Here is a 19,968-nt window from a genome sequence, read left to right as displayed (position 1 = left end):
AACCGCTTGCAATTGAATTGTTTGCCGTTGTCTGCTATTACAGTGTGGGGTATGCCGAATTGGCATATTACTTCGTTCTTGAAGAATTCCTCTACTTTGGCTGCGGTGATGGTTGCGACAGGCGCTACCTCTACCCATTTTGTGAAGTGCTCTATTGCGACGATTAGGAATTTCACTTGATGTTTTCCCGTTTCGAACGGTCCAACTATGTCAATCCCCCAAGTGGCGAACGGCCATGGGCTTTCCATTGATCCTTGAGGTACTGCTGGTACACGACTGATGTTGTCGTGTCTTTGGCATTTATCACATTTCTTGACTAATGCTTTCGCGTCTTCTTTGATGGTCGGCCAGTAGTATCCCTGGAGTATTGTTTTTCTTGCTATGGTGACTGCTCCTTCGTGCGCGCCGCATATTCCTTCGTGGATTTCCTTTAAGATGGATTCTCCTGTCTGAGGCGAGACGCACCTAGACCATGGATGAGTTAATGAGGTTCGGTAAAGAACTCCGTTGTGAAAAGAGTAGTTGGCAAATTTTCTGATGGTGCGAATGGCTTCGACTTTGTCTGTTGGTAACTCGCCGCGGTCTAGATATTTGATCAATGGAGTCATCCAGGAGTCGGCCTCCTCGATTGCCATGACTTCTGTTTTTCTGGTGCTTGGCGATTCGAGAATTTCCTTTAACTGCATTTTAGCGAATAGATCTCCGAGTTCTGATGCTGATTTGGCGATGGCGTCGGCTTCGGTGTTTTCCTCTCTCGGGATTTGAATGATTTCCCATTGTCCTCCTTGTGCTTCCAGCTGTTGGAGCTGTGTTTTGACTTGACTCAGGTATTCGATCATCCCTGTTTCTTTGGCTTGATATTCTCCCTTGACTTGATTTACCACCAGCTGGGAGTCGCTATAGATCTTTAGGATTTCCGTTCTTATTTCTAATGCGAGGCCGAGGCCTGCGATTAGGGCTTCATACTCAGCTACATTGTTGCTGGCGGCGAATTGGATGTTTACTCCATATTCGATTCTGATTTTTTTCGGGTCCTTTGAGGATGGCTCCTGCTCCAGCTCCTTTTTCATTCGACGCTCCGTCTACGTGGAGTTCCCATACCAAGGCTGGTTTGGGTTGGCCAGTCTCGGTTGGAGTTATTTCTGCTACGAAGTCCGCCAAAGCTTGTGCTTTTAGAGTCGGACGAGGTTCGTATCTTATGTCGTGTTCGCTGAGTTGGATGGACCAGTGGACTAATCTTCCGGAAGTTTCTGGTCGTTGGATCGCCTTTCGCAATGGTTGATTTGTTCTTACCACAACGTTGTGACTTTGGAAGTAGTATCTCAGCTTTTTAGCTGTGGTCAATACGGCCAGTGCCATTTTTTCGATCTCGGGGTATCGTGTCTCCGCGCCCTTCAGGACTCGACTAATGTAGTAGATTGGTTTCATCTCGTTATCTTCTTCCCTCACCAGCACTGTCCCGATGGTCTCGTGCGTGGTGCTGATGTATAGGTATAGTGTCTCCCCTTTCAGCGGTCTGCTTAGCAATGGAGGGGTGACGAGGAACTTCTTTATTTCTTCAAAAGCGTTCTCGCAGTCTTCATTCCATTCAAATTTTTGTGCTCCTTTGAGGGCTTTGAAGAAAGGCAAACATCTTTTTGCTGAGCAAGACATGAATCTACCGAGTGCTGTGATTCGCCCGTTGAGTTTTTGAACTTCATTTATGCTTCTTGGTGCCTTCATGTCCATAATTGCTTTGATCTTCTCGGGGTTCGCCTCTATTCCTCTTTGAGATATCATAAATCCCAGGAATTTCCCGCCTTGTACGCCGAACGTGCATTTGTCAGGGTTCAGCTTCATTCCAAACTTATTCAGTATGTTGAATGTTTCTTCAAGATCTTTTGCATGGGTTTCTTCCTTCTCGCTCTTGATGATTAGGTCGTCTACATACACCTGGACTCGTTTTCCTATCTCGTCTTTGAACATGAAATTCATAAGTCTTTGGTATGTTGCTCCAGCATTTTTCAAGCCGAAAGGCATTGCCGTGTAGCAGTAAGTTCCTCCCTCCGTGATGAATGAAGTTTTTTCCTGGTCTTGCTCCTTCATCTGAATTTGGTGGTAGCCTTGAGCTGCGTCGGCTAGGCTATACATCGCGTGTCCAGCAGTAGAGTCCACGAGTTGATCGATATCTGGGAGAGGGTAGCTATCTTTAGGACACGCTTTGTTTAGATCGGTGTAATCCACACACATTCTATTTTTTCCGTTGGCTTTCTTTACGATAACTACGTTCGCTACCCATTCGGGGTAGTGGACTTCTCGTATGAATCCTGCTTTCTCCAGTTTTTCTACTTCTTCAGCGATTATTTTCTGTTTTTCTTCCGAGAACTTCCTTTTCTTTTGCTTCACTGGGTTCGCCGCTGCTGCTACATTTAGATCATGAGTAATGACTTGGGGGTCTATTCCGACTATTTCTGATGCGTTAGCAGCGAAGGTTTTGACGTTGTTTTTCAGCATGGCTGTGATTTCGCTTTCGATCTTTGGGTTCATGTTTGCGCCGAGATTTACTCTTTTCTCCTTGTCGAGTTGGAGTTTCTTTGTTTCGCCTTCGGGTGCTGTTTCTTTTTCTTCGATGTCGTGATTAAGGATTTCTTCTATTGCCATTGCTTCGCCTGATTCTTTTATTGCTTGTTCGTAGCACTTTTTCGCCTCGGCTCGGTTTCCTTGTATCGTGATAATTCCTTGTTTCGTCGGTATCTTCATGGTTAGTGCCTTTATGCTTGTCACGGCGGCTGAGTCGTGGAGGAAAGGTCTCCCCGGTATCGCGTTGTATGGCAGGTCGATTTCTACGACGCTAAACCGTGTAGGTAATTCCTCGCTTTTCCTTGTCCTTCCTAGCTTGACGTCGAGTGTAATTGTTCCATTGGGCTTAATTGGCAAGCCCCCAAATCCTACCACAGGCGTGGCATTTCTTTTTAGTTCCGCTAGGTCTCCTCCTAGGCTTTCGTAGGCCTTTTTTGTTATTAGGTTTATTGCGCTTCCTTCATCGATCAGGATTCTCTCAACGTTCCAGTGTTCGATGATCATGGCCACTACCAGAGCTTCGTTGTGCTCTTCAGCTATTCTCTCGAAGTCCTCCCCGTCAAAAGTTACTGGAGGAGGAGTTGAGAGTTCTGTTGCTTTTCGTTTTCTTTGTGACGTTTGATCCTTCAGGTTTACTCTTTCAGAAGTCATCTTCTTCAATGAGATTTGTTTTTGAGTTCAGAAAAGCTCCTTCTTTTGAAGTTTAGTTAAGCTTTTCCCACAGACGGCGCCAATTGATGGAGTCTGCCTTCTGAACCGGTGAGTGAACCTGCAAAACAGGGTAGAAGCTAACCGGACGGTGGTTGTCCGATTAACTCTCCGATGCCAAAGTCAGTCTAGAGCTTTGAGCAGCGTTTTGAGTATATGAATGTAATTGTGATTCTAGGCATACCTCGTGCTCCTTTTATAGTAGTCGAATATACCTAGTAGAGTTGTATTAGGCAAGTGAATCCTACTTTATAGGGATTCGGCAATATCGTAGAGATTCTCCTGATTTGTCGAGATCTACCTTAATCTGATAAGAGTCTTATTTAGGAACGTCTTCCTAAATAGTCTTATCTTCCTAAATTAGAGCTTATCCTTCCATATGTAGTGTTTGTGTCCGAATAGGACAATATTTCCATATTTAGTCGTTTACCCGAATCCCGGACTCGACGCGCTCTCGGCCGATCACGTGGGATTCGGTCTTTATGTCACCGAATCTTAAGAGATTCGGCATCTCCTTCATATCTTCCGATCTTCAGGGGGAGTCCGGTATCGTCTGAGAGGGGATCTCCTGCAACTCGGCTCCATTATACTTACAATGGGATTCGGTATCCATCAATTATCAATAATGTTTTAAAATACAAAACCGTAAAAAATACAATTTATCGGTTTTCTCCTCGAAGGAGGAGCACGAGCTGCTCATCAATCCATGAAGGAGGAGCTCGATATGGATCATAAAAAAAAATTGCAAAAAAATCGGTACCGGGTTTGTAAATTGGAGGAGTACGGTGGTGAGTTGGAAGTATTTTTTAATTTATTTATTTTTAATAAATTTTTTAAATATAATTAATTACTAGGACTTGTTTGAACATTTTTAAAGTTTAAGAACTTGTTTGTATTTATATAAATAGAAAAAAAAATGATGATCTTCTATTTAGTTGTTTTTAATATTTTCATCTTTAAATTAATTAAATCGGCAATTGTATTTTTATTTGGGATAGAGGCGGAATATGAAAATTCAAAATAGGATAAAATTGAACTTTTTTCTAAATTAGAGTATAAATGCAAAAAAATTATAAGGCGGAGGTTTTAAATTAACTAGACCTTGAAATTATTATATGGACTTGAAGAAAGCTTATCAAAAACAATCCTTGTCTCTTTCTCTGGTCCTCGCAGAAAAGTAAACTAGCAACCTTTTTGGATGTTACTATATATTTATAACTCTTTATTTTATTTTATATTATTTTACAAATATTGATTTATGTTTATAATCTTTCCTAAATTAATCTGTCTCTTGTTCTATTTGATCAAAACATATAGAAAATGCATAGAATGTTCTCAAATTCATTTATGAAATATACATCAAGAATCAAATGACGAGTGGAATAATTCTTTTATTATTTAGTTTAAAAGTAAGATAAGTTTAAATTTTACCTAATGTGTATATCGATATTGAATTTTAAAAAATTAGCATTAAATTTTTTTTGAAGGTAATTGCCTGTCACGACCCAATTTATTGAGCCGAGACCGGCGCTAGGGAACGGGAGTGGTAGCTCCGGAACCCGTAGCAAGCCTAAAACCACTATAAATTTTTCGCGAATTAAATATATTATTCCATATAAAACGTTTTCAGAAAATCCTTTTAAACATTTTCATTATACGTATCAACATATTTAAATCACTTTTCGAAAACCATTGCAATCCATTATTATAGACTAGGGTCTTACCGAGCGACACCTTTTGTCCAGCTCTGCCCTGTCTCGAATCATAATCGTAACCAATTCCACTTTATGGAAATTGGTTAAAGAAATCAAACGGTTAAAATATGATCTTTATAATTAAATAATATATATATACTTTATATTAAATCAGAGTTGCCCATATAAATAAACCGTTTGAATATAAATCTTACATTTCATACAGACATCTACCGACTACTGCAGCTCTACGAAGAAAACGTTCTTTAACATGACCTTTCACTATTGTGGACTTCCGGAACAAGAAAAAGGAAATCCGTCCTTCAAAATGCTTTAACCTGAAAGATAGACTGTGAGGGGTCAGTATATGGGAATATACTGAGTGAGTTCATACATTTACTAATAAGTATTCTTATAAATCATAAAACAATGCATTAACGTTCAAACCTCATGTAGCCAAGTATAGGATCCGATTGAAACCCTAATTCTCAAGCATACTAATAATCAATCGAGCCACCCAATCGTTAATATCAAATTGTGAGTCCAACTCACTGGTGGCCCAGCCACTAGATACGGGGACTCCAGACTACACCGTAGCCGAGTGCTCACTCGTATCAAAATCATATACCCAATCGTAAATTTCATAATCATCAGCTCCCAGCTGATTCACATCAAAACTGGTGATCACGCAGTCCTATTGTCGCCCAATAGGTAGCACGTTCCATCAGATCAATACTGGTTTCAAATCAAGCATATGCAATTCATAAAAAGTATTTGCGTTGCAATCATGCAAGTCAAACATAAAGCAATATGAAATAATTGCTTAAATAAATACTTTAAAAGCAAATCGGATAAACTCACAGTGACCGCTTATTCCAAAAATACTCTGGCGCTCAGAAACGTCTAGCTTCCCGAGCTCCTGGTCCAGCGGCTTCTTGCCTCGCCGGATCTAAAGCTATTTTAAAAATAATTGACTTACGTCAGAATCCTATTCTAAGATTGACTCTAGACTCGAGACACGACACACTACTTTTATTAATCGTCGTGCTTCCCACGTACATTCCGATAAACGGTTTCTAACTTGTTTACGGATGGAATATCATTTTTAAATAAATTCTTTTTTAACCTCGCTAGGTTAAATAATTCGAAGTAATCGACAATTAGTCGATAAACTAATCAATTCCGATGATTTTACGCGAAAACGTCCAAATTCCCCAAAATGCGTCGATCGGCCAAACACTGTGCGAGCGCACGTCTCACTGTGCGTTGGCACAGTCCTGCTGTGCGTTCGCACAGCACTGTGCGATCGCACAGTTGGACCGTGCGGCGCACAGCCGCGAGTTTTCACCCCGGCTCCGTTTCCGACGTGCTTGATATAAAAACGATCCTAACGCATCCAGAACGCTTAATCTATATTCAAAACATCCAAATTTAATCCTAAAACCATTTAAAACGAATAAATCGTTCCGTGGCCTAAACTTTTAACTCGATATAACTTTAAATTCATCCATCCAAACAGTAAAACGTCAAGCTTACCGTGATTCGCCGTCGAAATACGATCAATTCGAGCTATAGAACGTCGGAAACGGACGAGAAACGGAGATCGAGCGGCGGAACCGTAATGAAACGGCGTGAAGAATGAAGAAAAGGGAAAGGAGCAGATGGCTTGGTTCTGGATGATTCTTCATCCTTCAAGGTTTTATATATTTGGCCAAATATCACTTTTAGTCCTTGAACTCTTTAACTTAAACCAATTCTCTTTAAAACTTTCTATTTTAACTTATTGATTAATTATTTACTTTAACTCAATTATGTACGTATTATTTATATCCAAATAAATAATACGACTCCAAAATTATTATTTTCCATTAATAATCTTTTAATTTCAATTCTCAAGGCTCAATTGGCTAATTTACATTTTAACCCTTAAACTTTTCAAAATTTACAATTTAGTCCTAAACGCATCCGCGTCCAAATTTTAAAAGGTCTCTAATTGACCCGAAACTTTTATCACAAATACTATAAAATATTTTGCGGACCTTGGCGAACTAATTCTTATCTCGGGATTTATAATTTATTTTATATTAATTTTCTAACCCTTTTCCTTTAATCCCAATAATTCGTTCAATAAAAATTACTTTAAATTCCCGATATCATTAAATTAAATCCATCTTGACTTAATTTATCGAAATTCACGACACGTGGCACGACTTAATTATTCTAAAATATTTGGGGTATTACATTGCCCAAATGCAAATCTAAAAAAACAGTTGATCGCGGATGCAACGTCCAAACACGTGGCATCAATTTTATTTTCAGTATTCAACTTATATAAACTTTACACTTATCTGAAGGTGGTTATGCAGGGACTGGCCGAGGCTTTATTTGTTGAAAATGTCAGCAATGCAAAATCTTTTGCTCGTAGTATCGCTGGTTTTTTTATGCTTCCGACGGAAAAAATTCGTAAAGGAAACCACTCCCATAAAAACGGTAAAAGCGGCAGACACTCTGGTGTTCCTTGGCATGTTGAAGCCAGTATTCAGGATCTTCCCTTTATTAAGTTATTTGGCAAAGATTATGTGATGTATCCCATAGCTTTACTTCAAATAATATTGGCGTTGACGGGAAACCAAATATTGGACTCTCGTTACGCGAAAAGAAAAAAGAAAGGTGATGGGAAGACAAAGGCGATAGCGGAGGCAGATGCAGTGAAGGAAAAACATTGAACTTATTGCCATTTTAAGAGACTAAATTTTTATTTATTTATTTAAATGAACCGACTTTGAGTTTAGTGGTGTTCGGCTTATTTATGTTTACAGACGGCTCGCTATGAGATTGCGAGCCGGTTCGATTATGAATTTGCGAACAAATTCGTATATGAATTTGATTATAAACTCGTGAGCGGGCTCATATATGAGCTCGATTATGAGCTCGTGAACTGACTCGCCTATAAATAAAACAATGTAATTTAAATTCAAATTTTATAGGTTTTAGTCATTTTGTCGGATTTTGTTAGAGTTCGTTTGTTTATATGCTAAACGAGGTTGGTTTGTATATTTTTTTTTCATTTAAGTGTTTAGCAATCCAAGCTCGAACTCCGTTCGTTTAGAATTTCAATGAACAAGTTCGAATTCAATTCGTATAGAATTCCTATTTGCATTAAGACTATATTTGTAGAGTATTTAGGTGAAAGAATAACTTTATTATCATTGCTAATTTAGAAGTATAATTCAACCTAAGATTAATATTGCTGATGCTATATGGATTATTTATTCACTATAAATACACTATCTCGTTCATCTTTTAAAATATTTAGAACCAAAACAACTGAACACGCATTATACAATGCAAGTTCTCGTCGATGGGCGGATCTGGTGTTACTCAACATCATTATATTATTCTATAAGTCGGTTTCCATCAATTATAAAAGAAAAAAGAACGAAGATGACTTTGATTAAATATTAAGCTGTAAATTTAATACTCGTGTGATAAAATTTAATATTAAGATATTTTAATAAAAATAATTAATATTGAAGGTCCAGTTTGTCGTATAAGCTATATACATGATATAGAGTAGCGCATTGGGTTTTTGCACAAATAATTTATATAAAAAACATATTCCTATTTAATGCTTTTAGAAAATTGATTTTCAACCAGTGCGGAGAATTTTTGAAAAGCATTAAAGACTTCAGATTTGCATCGTAAAAAATATATCCATACGAAAGGACTGTGGTCATCAATAAATGTCACAAAGTACTTGAAATGGGCATGGGATATGATAGGTGAAATTCCCCACACGTCACTGTGGACTAAATCAAAACAATGAACAGAGCGCGCATGATGAGATGGAAAAGGAAGACTTTTACTTTTGCCATTTTACAACTAGAACAATCAAGACTCACATGTTTTGAAGATAAAGTAGTTTTATTTCTTAGCATTCCAGATTTGAACATAGACATAAGAGTTTGATTGTTTGGATGACCTAGCTTAACATGCCATAGCTTAAAATCATCCTCTACAGAAGTACAAAAAAAGAAAGAAATCAATCTAATAGGCTTAGCTGGTGTGTTGAGATAAAGAGGAAAAAGCCTGCCCCATTTAGGTCCCTCCGCTACCTTCTTCCCTGACACCAGCTCCTGCACAATACAACCAGAAGGAGAAAATACAACTTTGTAGTTATTGTCAACAATTTTTCCAATAGAAAGAAGGTTAACAGATAGCTTAGGAGAGACAAAAACATTTTTCATTGACGACAATGAAGAAATATCACATATGGCAGTGATGGGAACACGATCCTCATTAGCGATCTCAATTTTTAAATTACCATCATATTTTCTGATGTTAATAAGATTATCAAGTGAAGAACTCATATGATTTGAGGCACCTGAATCAAAAAGCCATAAATTAGAGAGGGGTTTGTTACCATTACCAGTCAGTCCAAGGCTTGAGAGAGCCGATATAATCATTTGTTGAATAGTCCAGGGCTGGTGTTTGTAAAGAAGCGGAAGGAACTGCTGCAGCTGGAGTTTCAGTCATAACATTGACATGAGACATGTGAAAGGCACGAGGATTACGAGTCTGAGGTCGCTTTCGACATTCTGAAATGATATACCCCTTAATTTTGCAGTAATTGCAGAATTTTTGGGAACATTGACTCGCAATATGACCAAATGCTTTATAGCTATAGCATTGAGTGTTAGTCATGTCACGGCCTCGTTTCCTTTGCGCGGCAAAAGCAACATTGAGAACATTTGTTGAATTCCCCCGCTGCTCCAAAATGGCCCGTGTCATAAGTCGCTGCTCCTCCCTCAGAAGTTCATTCAAACAGTCATCCAAAGACGGAGAAGGGATACGAAGCAATAAAGTGGAGCGCACAACTTCAAACTCAGGTCTGAGTTTCATTAAGAACTGATCTTTCTGACTAGTTTGATGATGAGTTTGAATACCTTCCAAAGAAGCATCAGAAAGAGATGCATATACAAGGTCTGTATATTCCATCCATAACATGGTAAACCCAGTATAATAATCCTGGATTGACAAATTACCTTGAGCGTAATTTGAGATATCATACTCCAGCTGAAAACGCCTAGCTGAGCTGTTTTGATAGCAGATTCTCTTCAAATAATCCCACATGATGTCTTGTAAGGCCGAAGATTGACAGTAATAATCGGTTCCATAGTCTGCAATAACCAACTCTTGACTCTAGCATCGTTGGTTTCCCAATCAGCAATTTTTGCTGGTTCAGTAGGCTTAGCGATAGTGCCATCAACATAACCCCATAATTCCTTTCCTTGAACATAAATCTGAAATTGAAATTCCCAAACAAAATAATTCTTTCCTGAAAATTTTACACAGCCCATTTCTGTTTTCTCCATGGATCAAAATCTCCAAAAAGAATTCCTCAAACTGAATATAAGGGTTTAACTAGCCCTTTCCAAGACTCAACCAAGAAACAAGATTTCCAAAGAAAAAAAATCCAAAATAAACAAATGGCTCTGATACCATGACAAAACTAAGATTTAATACAAAGTGTGTTTGTAATTCGATACCCAAAAGTATGAGCTTCCCTTTCATTATATAGGAAGAAGTACAAGAGCTGATATCTCTGAATTATAGGGACAGTAAATGCAAAATCTCCTAATTACAGCAATGAACAAATCATATCTCCTAATTTCTCAGCTTAACAATATAACTATGGTATGTATTTACAAATATAAGACAATCAAGAAAAGTTTGACAGGCTAAGCAACTAAGGAAAGTTGACATGCTATAGTTGACAATCTCGTTCATCTTTTAAAATATTTAGAACCAAAACAACTGAACACACATTATACAATGCAGGTTCTCCTCGATGGGCGGATCTGGTGTTACTAAACATCATTATTTTATTCTATAAGTCGGTTTTCATCAATTATAAAAGAAAAAAAGAATGAAGATGACTTTGATTAAATATTAAGCTGTAGATTTAATACTCGTGTGATAAAATTTAATATTAAGATATTTAAATAAAAATAATTAATATTGAAGGTCCAATTCGTCGTATAAGCTATATACATGATATAGAGTAGCGCATTGGGTTTTTGCCCAAATAATTTATATAAAAAAACATATTCCTATTTAATGCCCATTGCATGAATCCGCAATTGTGAGTTGCGGATTCATAAGACCAATCCGCAATTTGCGGATTGGTGTTAATCACCTTATTATAGTGTTAATCAGGTGATTAACACCAATCAGCAATTGCGAATTGCGGATTGGTGCCCTAGGAATCAGGCCTTAGTCACCTGATTATAGTTAATCAGGTGATTAAGCTATGAATCCACAATTCATAATTGCGGATTTATGGAAAATGCATTAAGTGGGAATTTTTTTCAAGGAGAATTATTTGAGCAAAAACCCGTAGCGCATTCGCTTTACTCATAGTATGCGTTTATATGAGTTAAACAATAAAAGAAGCTTATTCACTTCAATTCATCATAAAAATAATGAATCTTTATCTAAATTCACAGATTCAAACTTCAATTTAAATTAGAGTATTTATAAAAAAAAATAGTATGTTTTGGAAATATTTGCAAATAATACTTCGCATTTGAAAATACTTTTTTACTCCATTTTATTATGTTTTAAAATGTTTTTTAGAAAATGTTTGAAACATTCTAATACCTTTTAAAACTGTATAAGAAACGGTTTTTTAAAACGGTTACAAACTATGTTTTTAGAAACCGTTTGAAATCTATTTGGAAACTATTTAACTAATGGTTTTTAAAACAGTTTCAAACTGTGGTTTGTTAGAAGTTATTTGAGGCTGTTTAAAACTACGAAGTTAAAAACGTAAGAATTAAAACGCGATGTGATATGACTAAAAATGTGCAGTTTGAGAATTAGATTTTGCAAATTCTGCTGTTTAGATTTTTTTCCGTAAAGGTCCCCTTATATTATACTTCTAAAGATAATAGTTTTTCAAAGTTTTCTAATAAAATATTTATATAAATTTTAAATTAAGGAGAATATTTAGTTAATAAATTTTAAAATTTACATATATTTTTTTAAAATAAATTCAAAGGAATAGTTTAATAATTGTAAATATGTATATAAACACGCGTTTCCACGTTTTAAAAATATAGTTTAAGAAACAGTTTCAAATTGTATTTTTTAGAAATTGTTTAAAATTGCGGAATTAAAACATAAAAACTGAGACGCGAAGGTATGATTAAAAATTAGTAGTTTGGAGATCAAATTTTGCAAATTTTGTTTTTAGGTTTTTTCCCGTTAATATTAAATTAAAAGAATTATAGAAATTTAAATTAATAAGAATACTTAGTTAATAATAAATTTTAAAATAAAATAACTAATTTATACAGCTGAAAATTTATTAAAATTTACATATAGTTTTTAAAAATAATTGAGGGAGTAATTTGTAAATATGTAATATAAGCAGGCGTTTCCACGTTTTAAAGATACTTTCAAACTATTCGGAGGACAGGACTTTTCTTCGTCCTTACACCTGTAATTATAAATGCTCATGCCAGCCAACTACCTAATGAATTCACTTCAAAGTAGAGAACAAAACACCACTAGAAAATTTAAGAGCTATGGATTTTCTCAATCTCCTCTTAATTCTTCTCACCATTAGTTCATGCATCTTCCTCACATCCGCCGTACTTGGCCGGAAGTCTCTTCCGCCAGGTCCCCGCCCTATACCTATCATCGGAAACCTCCTTCAGCTAGGCAGTAACCCCCACTGTGCTCTCGCTAATCTCTCAAAAACCTTCGGACCTCTCATGGCACTTAAGCTCGGCTGTATGACCACAATGGTCGTCTCCTCTCCAAATATAGCCAGAGAAGTACTGCAAAAACACGACCAAGCATTATCTAGCAGAACTGTTCCCGACTCAGTTTGTGTAAATAATTACACCAACGTTTCAATGGTGTGGCAGCCCGCTTCGGTCCATTGGAGAATCCTTAGAAAAGTGAGCGCCATACATATATTCTCGTCGCAAAAGCTTGACGCTAGTCAAGATCTTCGTCGTAAAAAAGTGCAGGAGTTACTATGTTATGTGCAAGAAACCTGCGAAAAAAATGAAGTCATTGATATAGGTCAAGCTGTGTTCACTACTGATGGTTCTGCGAATGATAGGATCTTCTCTTATCAACCTGAGATCACGAACACAGGTTAGAATGAGTCGGACGTTGTGTCCGACCACACTCCGATGCCTAAGTCAGATACCTTGTAAGGTTCAATGATAAATGACGTAGTTTAAAGAGAATGAATTAGGGTTTACCTTTGGTCTTCGGTCTACTTATATAGAATCCTTTCTCAGTAATTGACTCGAGGTCATCTTCTTGTGATTGTGTTTAATTCGGACTCATGCTGGAAAATAGGGATTTAAGTCAATCCCAATCTTTCCGGATTCCCAAGATCATATCAGCTAGGATCTGCGTCTACTGACTAATGACAGCTGTTTGGTATCTGCTGTCTACTATACTCATTTGACTATATGTACTGGGGTCAACTGCGTATCCATCATTAGCCCCTCCCCTCTCTATTCCGTAGCGCAACTATTTATGGTTGTTCTGAAGCACTACCCGGGTAATTAAAATGCAAGGTAACCTTAGTTACGAAGTAATCATTCTTTCCTCATGCCACGTGGCTCACTTTTTGAAATTTCAAAATTTTGAAAATCAAAATAATATCCGTCCGTTCCGTTCCTCATGCTTTCTCCCATCTCCACGTGTCTTTTTTTTACCTTTCCTTATAACTGCTTCTCTTCCTTCTCTCTCCCATTACTTCTTTCCTTTTAACGAGTTTCTGTTTTCTTCTTTCTTGCAAATTTCTACTTTCTTCTTTCTTTCTTTTTTGTGGCGATCGTCCTCTCCATTTTTACCAGGTATTTTCTTTCTCCTTTTTATTTTTATTTTCTTCGTATCATGACTCGCACCCGTTCTAGTGTTGCCACTCCTTCTTCTGGGACCACTGTAGATTACCGTAGGGATTTAATTGAGTTTACCTCTAAAATTGATGATAGCATGCTTACTGGTATACGCGAGACATACGACATTCCTTTTGATTACACCTTGCATTCCTGTGATCCCTCCTTTAGTGCCAACTATCGTCCTGAAACCGATCGTATTGTTGTTTACAAAGAACAGTTTCGAGGTGGACTTCGTTTTCCCCTCACTCCTTTCCTTCACGGTTTCGTTCTTACCCACAAAATACCTCTAGGACAAATTCATCCAAATGCAATCCGGTTGCTGTGTGCGTTTGCTGAACTGGTTCACCAGAAAGGTCTAATTCCCACCTTAGGTTTAGTAGCCGAAGTGTTCAATGTTTCCCGGCGAGCCAACGAATTTTACCTTTATCTTCCTTTTGTTCGTGGCAAGCGTCTGCTTGCTGGTCTTCCTAAACTCAATAAGGGTTGGCAGAATTTGTTCTTCTGTGTTGGTCATCAAAATGCCTTTGCTTCCTTTCCCCTTATTTGGTTGGACAAACCTTTGCCAATTTCTGTTACTAAACCTCCGAAGAAAGATCTGTTTCTTCTGGAACAGCTTATTGGTGCTGCGCGCCTCAAATGCTTCAGTGCTCCTGACCTTGTTAACAATTACTTGGCCCGCTTGTTTCCTGAGTATGCTCCCCTTGTGGACGATTCTGGTGGATCCCCAGATCCTAGTGCGGGTAGCCAATCTCTTTCTCACGAACCTACCGAATCTGCGTCACTTATGGATCTAAGTTCTTCTGAAAAGGGTATGCTAATCTCTCCTTTGTTGTAATTTTTGTTATGTGTATTGATCTGCTTTTGCTGTGTCTTCAGAAATGAACTACCTAGATGACATCAAGATTGTTGTGGAGGAGTTGCCTGGTGTGACACCTTCTGTGTCTGCTCTTGCTTCCTCTACTCCAACTGCGTCTGGGGGCTCTCAGACAATGCCTGCGTCGCGATCTGCGCTGAACAAACCTCCTATGAAGAAAGGGGATTCTTCCTCCAGGAAGGTGCCTGAGCCCTCTACCCGATTGAAACAGGCGTCTGCGAAACGCCGGAAGCTTGACTTGGATTTGTGTCCTGATCCCCGTGCCTGGATTGAAGAGCACTTCGGATCTGCTTCAATTCATGACGCGGAGGTGTCTGGTCTGTACTCCCAGTTTCTTCAGTTGAGTGGAGATATGGATGCGTGGAGGCAGGTGCCTGTTGATGACATTTTTGATAAATTTGATGCTTCCTTGCTGCATGTAAGTTTCTCTTTCGTTAATCTCTTACTCTTCTTTTTACTTTGTTTGTTCTGCTATCGTGACTTATATACTATTTATTTAGGTGGTTCAAGGCGTCTCCTTTCTGCGTCAGCAGAATGATCACCTGACGGAAAAGTATGAACGAGAGCTTGCGTCTCTGCGACAATCTGCGCAGGCGGAAACGCAGAAGCTGAAAAACTCTCTCCAGGTGGCTGTTGACAAAGGCAAAATCCTGGAGCGAAAAGTTGCTGATCGTGACGCTTCTCTGTTGGAGGTGCAACGGGTCCGTGATAGGTTGCTGTCTGAGCAAAAAGAGAATAGAAAAGATGTGAATGCCTACATTTCTGGCTGTTTAACCGACTTCTGTGCTACTGCTGTCGGGGTGGTTCGTCAAGACTATCCTGACTACGACATTGGGAAGTTCTTAGCCATTGACCTCCGTGCCTTGGGTCAGCGTGTCATGGCGAAGACAGCTGCTAAGAAGAAGTTGCCTGTAGATGCTTCTACGGAGAAGAGGGTTGCTTCTGCGCCTCTAACGCCGCGTTCAACGTCTGGGGCCACATCAACTTCTGATGAAGGATTGGTATTCGACAAGCCTCCTCTTTCTGAGACCGCGGCCCTTAAGAGCGCAGATGATGTTGAAAAGGAGGTTGCCGAAGAGCTCCCTACAGCTGACTCTTCTATTTTGGTTGAGCGTCCTTCTGAAGTTATTCCTGAAGATGCCCTTGGCGTGGATGATGTTCCTGAGAAAATGCTGTCTGCTGGAGAAGGAGATGCTTCTGTCACAGAGACTGCACCTTCTGCGGAGGAAGTGGTGTAGGCAGTGAAGCCTTTCTTTTACATACTTATTCTGTTAAGCTAGCTTTCTTTTGTAATTGCCTTTTGGACAAAAACTTCTTAGTTCTTTCTTTTTGGGGTACTTATGTTTTATTTGAACTGGCCCACTATTTTTAGAACTGTTACTTTTGGTGGTTATTGATGCAATTTAGACTTTAAAGGGAAAATAACAGATGCCATGCTTTATTAAAATTTGAGAATGATAGCAAATACATCTACTGGAAATATTTCTTCATGTCATTAATATTCCATGTTCGGGGGAGAATCTGCCCTTCTAGGCGAGCGATTCTGTAAGCCCCTTTTCCTACTACCTCTACGACTCGAAATGGCCCATCCCAATTGGCTCCTAATTTACCAACTCCTGCTGCTCCTTTACCAATTTCAGCTTTCCGGAGTATCAAATCTCCTACCACGAAGCTTCTTCCTTTTACTTTGGCATTGTGGTATCTAGCCATCTGCCTTCGGTATGCTTCAGCTTTCACAGCTGTCTGGTGTCTTCTTTCTTCCAAAAGATCCAGACATAACCGCATGGATTCTTCATTCTTTTCTTCATCAAAAACTTGCACTCTTAATGTGGGCATGCCGATTTCTACTGGTAATACAGCTTCTGCGCCATACACCAGACTGAAGGGGGTTTCTCCGGTGGCTTTTCTGGGTGTGGTGCGGTACGCCCAGATGACTTTGTACAGTTCATCAATCCATCTCCCCTTCAGATCATCAAGTCTCTTCTTTATTCCTGTGAGGATAGTTCTGTTGGTTACTTCTGTAAGTCCATTCGTCTGCGGGTGGGCTACTGAGGTGAACTTCAGCTTTATGTTCAACCCTTCACAGTATGCTCTGAACTTGTGGCAATCGAATTGCTTTCCGTTGTCAGTGACTAAGGAATGTGGTATGCCAAACCTGTCTATTTATGTTAGCGACATGCGAACGTGTACAAGTATATGATAAAAAATACAACACGTTTTACCTTCCCATGACTTCTCTTGATAGCCAAGTTTGGATCTTCTCCGTAGTGATTGTCTTCATTGGCTCTACCTCCACCCATTTGGTGAAATGATCTACGGCTACCACGATGAACTTTACTTGTCCCCGTGCTGGGGGGAAGGGTCCCAGTATATCCACGCCCCAAGTCATGAATGGCCATGGACTACCGATAGGGTGTTGCTCAGATGCGGGTGTTCGTATTACTGCGCCAAACTTTTGGCACTTATCACACTTAAGTACTAGGTCCTCTGCGTCCTTCTTCATTGACAGCCAGTAGAATCCTTGTAAAGATGCTTTCCTAACCAGGGCTGCGGACGCCTCATGGGCTCCGCAGATCCCCTCATGGATTTCCTGCAGAACGTATAGACCCTCTGTCTTGGTCAAGCATCGAGACCATGGGTGCGTAGCTGATGCCCTGTAGAGTACTCCTTCTAGGACTGAGTATGACGCTGACTGTCGAACTACTTTTGCGGCTTCAGCGGTTTGCTCTGGTAGAATGCCTTCTGTTAGGTATGCCAATAGTCTCTGCATCCAGGTGTCTACCTCCTCTATGGGTAATACTTCCTCCTCCGTGTCTACGGAAGAAGTCGAACGCTCCTCTGTCATTTTCATCTCCATGAAACGCTGGCTCTTTGCAGCTGCTGCTTTGGCGATTGCGTCCGCGGCCGTGTTCTCTTCTCTGGGTATGGGGCAGATTTCCCATTCTCCTCCAAATCTCTCTATGTCATTCAAAAGTTCTTTCGCTTTCTCCATATATTTCGCCATCTTGGCCTCCTTTGCTTGGAACTGTCCTCCTATTTGTCCTGTGACTAACTGGGAGTCGCTATGGACTCGTAGGACTTCGGTTTTCATTGCTTTCGCAATTGACAGTCCTGTTATGAGAGCTTCGTATTCTGCAGTACTATTAGTTTATTGCAATAAATGGTATGTATATTTAAACGATAGATTGATACCATACCTGCCATGTTATTGGTAGCTTTGAACGTCAAATGTACTGCGTACTCGATTGTTATTCCCATTGGTCCCTCCAAGACAACTCCTGCTCCTGCTCCGAGGTCATTAGATGCTCCATCTACATAGAGGTTCCAAGTAACTGCTTCTCCGGGTTCTTCAGTGTCTGGTTTCTCCGTCATCTCTACCACAAAGTCTGCAAGTGCCTGTGCCTTCAACGTTTTCCGCGGCTCATATCGTATATCATGTTCTCCTAACTGGACGGACCAGCTGACCATCCTTCCCGACGTTTCTGGTCTTTGCAATGCCTTCCTCAAAGGTTGATTAGTGCGTATGATAACCGTATGCCCTTGAAAATATGGCCGTAGCTTCTTCGCTGCTACTACCACCATTAATGCCAACTTGTCAATTGTCGGGTAATTTATCTCTGCGCCTTTCAACGTTCTGCTGGAGTAGTAAATAGGCAGCTGCTCTTCTTCTTCCTCTCTTACTAGTACTGACGCGATTGTTTCTTTACCTGCTGATAGGTACAGGTACAGGATTTCTCCTGCTTTTGGGCGACTGAGTAACGGTGGGCTGGTCAAAAAGACTTTCAATTCCTCGAAAGCTTTCTGACATTCCTCATTCCATTCGAACTTCTTCATGTTGCGCAGTTGCTTGAAAAAGGGGAGACATCTCTTTGCGGACGAAGAGACAAATCGCCCCAACGCTGTTACCCTTCCGTTTAGTTTTTGGACTTCTCTGATGCTCCGCGGTGCTACCATGTCTAGGATGGCTTGAATCTTTTCTGGGTTTGCCTCTATGCCTCTCTGACTTACTAAGTACCCCAGGAACTTCCCGGCTTTAATGCCGAACGCGCACTTCTCCGGATTTAACTTCATGTTAAATTTGTTTAGTACCGCAAAAGTTTCTTCCAGGTCCTTGGCGTGCTCTTCGGGTGTGCTGCTCTTTATGATCAAGTCGTCCACATAGACCTCTATGTTTCTTCCTAGTTGATCCTTAAACATGAAGTTCACCAGTCGTTGGTACGTTGCTCCAGCGTTCTTCAGCCCAAATGGCATGACGTTGTAACAATACGTTCCCAAGTCGGTAGTAAAAGTTGTCTTCTCCTGATCTGCTTCGTTCATTGGTATCTGATGATAACCCTGTTTAGCGTCTGCGAGACTATACAGCTGATAGCAAGCTGTTGAATCTACCAGCTGGTCAATATTCGGCAGCGGATAGCTGTCCTTTGGGCATGCTTTGTTTAAATCCGTAAAATCTACGCACATGCGGTATCCTCCATTTGCTTTTTTCACCAGGACGACGTTAGCAACCCATTCCGGGTACATCACCTCCCTTATAAACTTGGCTGCCTCCAACTTCCTGACTTCTTCCTCTATGACCTTCCTTCGATCTTCTGCGAAACGTCTCTTCTTCTGTACTACCGGTTTGGCTTCTTTGTAAACAGTCAATTTATGAGAAGCTATCGCTGGGTCTATTCCTACCACTTCAGAGGCCTCTGCGGCAAAGGTGTCCCCGTTCTTCTGCAATACACTCTTGATTTCTACGGCCACGGCCTCTGGTATTTCTGTCCCGATCATCACTGTTTTCTTCTGGGTGATTTGGAATTCCCTCATGTTGCCTACTGGGGCGTTCCTATCTCCTTCTTCTTCTTCTGGATCTTCAGGAAACGCTTCGATGTTCAGACTTTCGCCTTTTTCTTCGGTGATCAAGTTGCATTCACGTGCGGCCAACTGGCTTCCTTTCACAGTTACTATCCCTTCTTCGTCCGGAATTTTAAGTGTCAGCCATCTGATGCTGGTTACCGCACCACACTGGTATAGGAAAGGTCTTCCCAAAATGGCGTTGTATGCCAACGGGATATCTACCACGTTGAAAACTGCTGTCATGGTCTTCAGTGGTCCTTCTTCTGCTTCTCCCAGAATTATCTCCAGCTCTACCATCCCTTCTGGTCTGATAGGCTTTCCTCCTAAGCCAACCAACGGCACAGAAACCTGCCTGAGATCC

At 39.9% G+C, this 19,968-nt stretch overlaps 2 protein-coding genes across 2 annotated transcripts; both read left to right on the top strand.

Moving 5' to 3' along the window:
* Window positions 1-12,553: 12,553 nt before the first annotated feature.
* LOC126687950 (inactive cytochrome P450 76AD1-like) lies at window positions 12,554-13,138 on the top strand. Its single transcript, XM_050382501.1, has one exon. It carries the CDS (start codon window positions 12,554-12,556, stop codon window positions 13,136-13,138), a length of 585 nt encoding a protein of 194 aa, XP_050238458.1.
* A 1,634-nt stretch (window positions 13,139-14,772) lies between these two features.
* Window positions 14,773-16,148, top strand: LOC126688248 (uncharacterized). Its single transcript, XM_050382881.2, has 2 exons — window positions 14,773-15,186; window positions 15,269-16,148. The coding sequence occupies exons 1-2, from the start codon at window positions 14,773-14,775 to the stop codon at window positions 16,004-16,006; spliced, it is 1,152 nt and encodes a 383-aa protein (XP_050238838.2). The 3' UTR covers window positions 16,007-16,148.
* Window positions 16,149-19,968: the final 3,820 nt, after the last annotated feature.

Source organism: Mercurialis annua, linkage group LG6, assembly GCF_937616625.2.
Source record: "Mercurialis annua linkage group LG6, ddMerAnnu1.2, whole genome shotgun sequence".
Lineage (NCBI taxonomy): Eukaryota > Viridiplantae > Streptophyta > Magnoliopsida > Malpighiales > Euphorbiaceae > Mercurialis > Mercurialis annua.
This window is presented reverse-complemented; position numbering and strand designations above follow the sequence as displayed.

Coding starts and splice junctions, on each gene's coding strand:
- LOC126688248 (XM_050382881.2), top strand. CDS start 14,773: ATGAACTACCTAGATGACATCAAGATTGTTGTGGAGGAGTTGCCTGGT. Junction 15,187..15,268: donor TTGATGCTTCCTTGCTGCAT/GTAAGTTTCTCT, acceptor CTATTTATTTAG/GTGGTTCAAGGCGTCTCCTT.
- LOC126687950 (XM_050382501.1), top strand. CDS start 12,554: ATGGATTTTCTCAATCTCCTCTTAATTCTTCTCACCATTAGTTCATGC.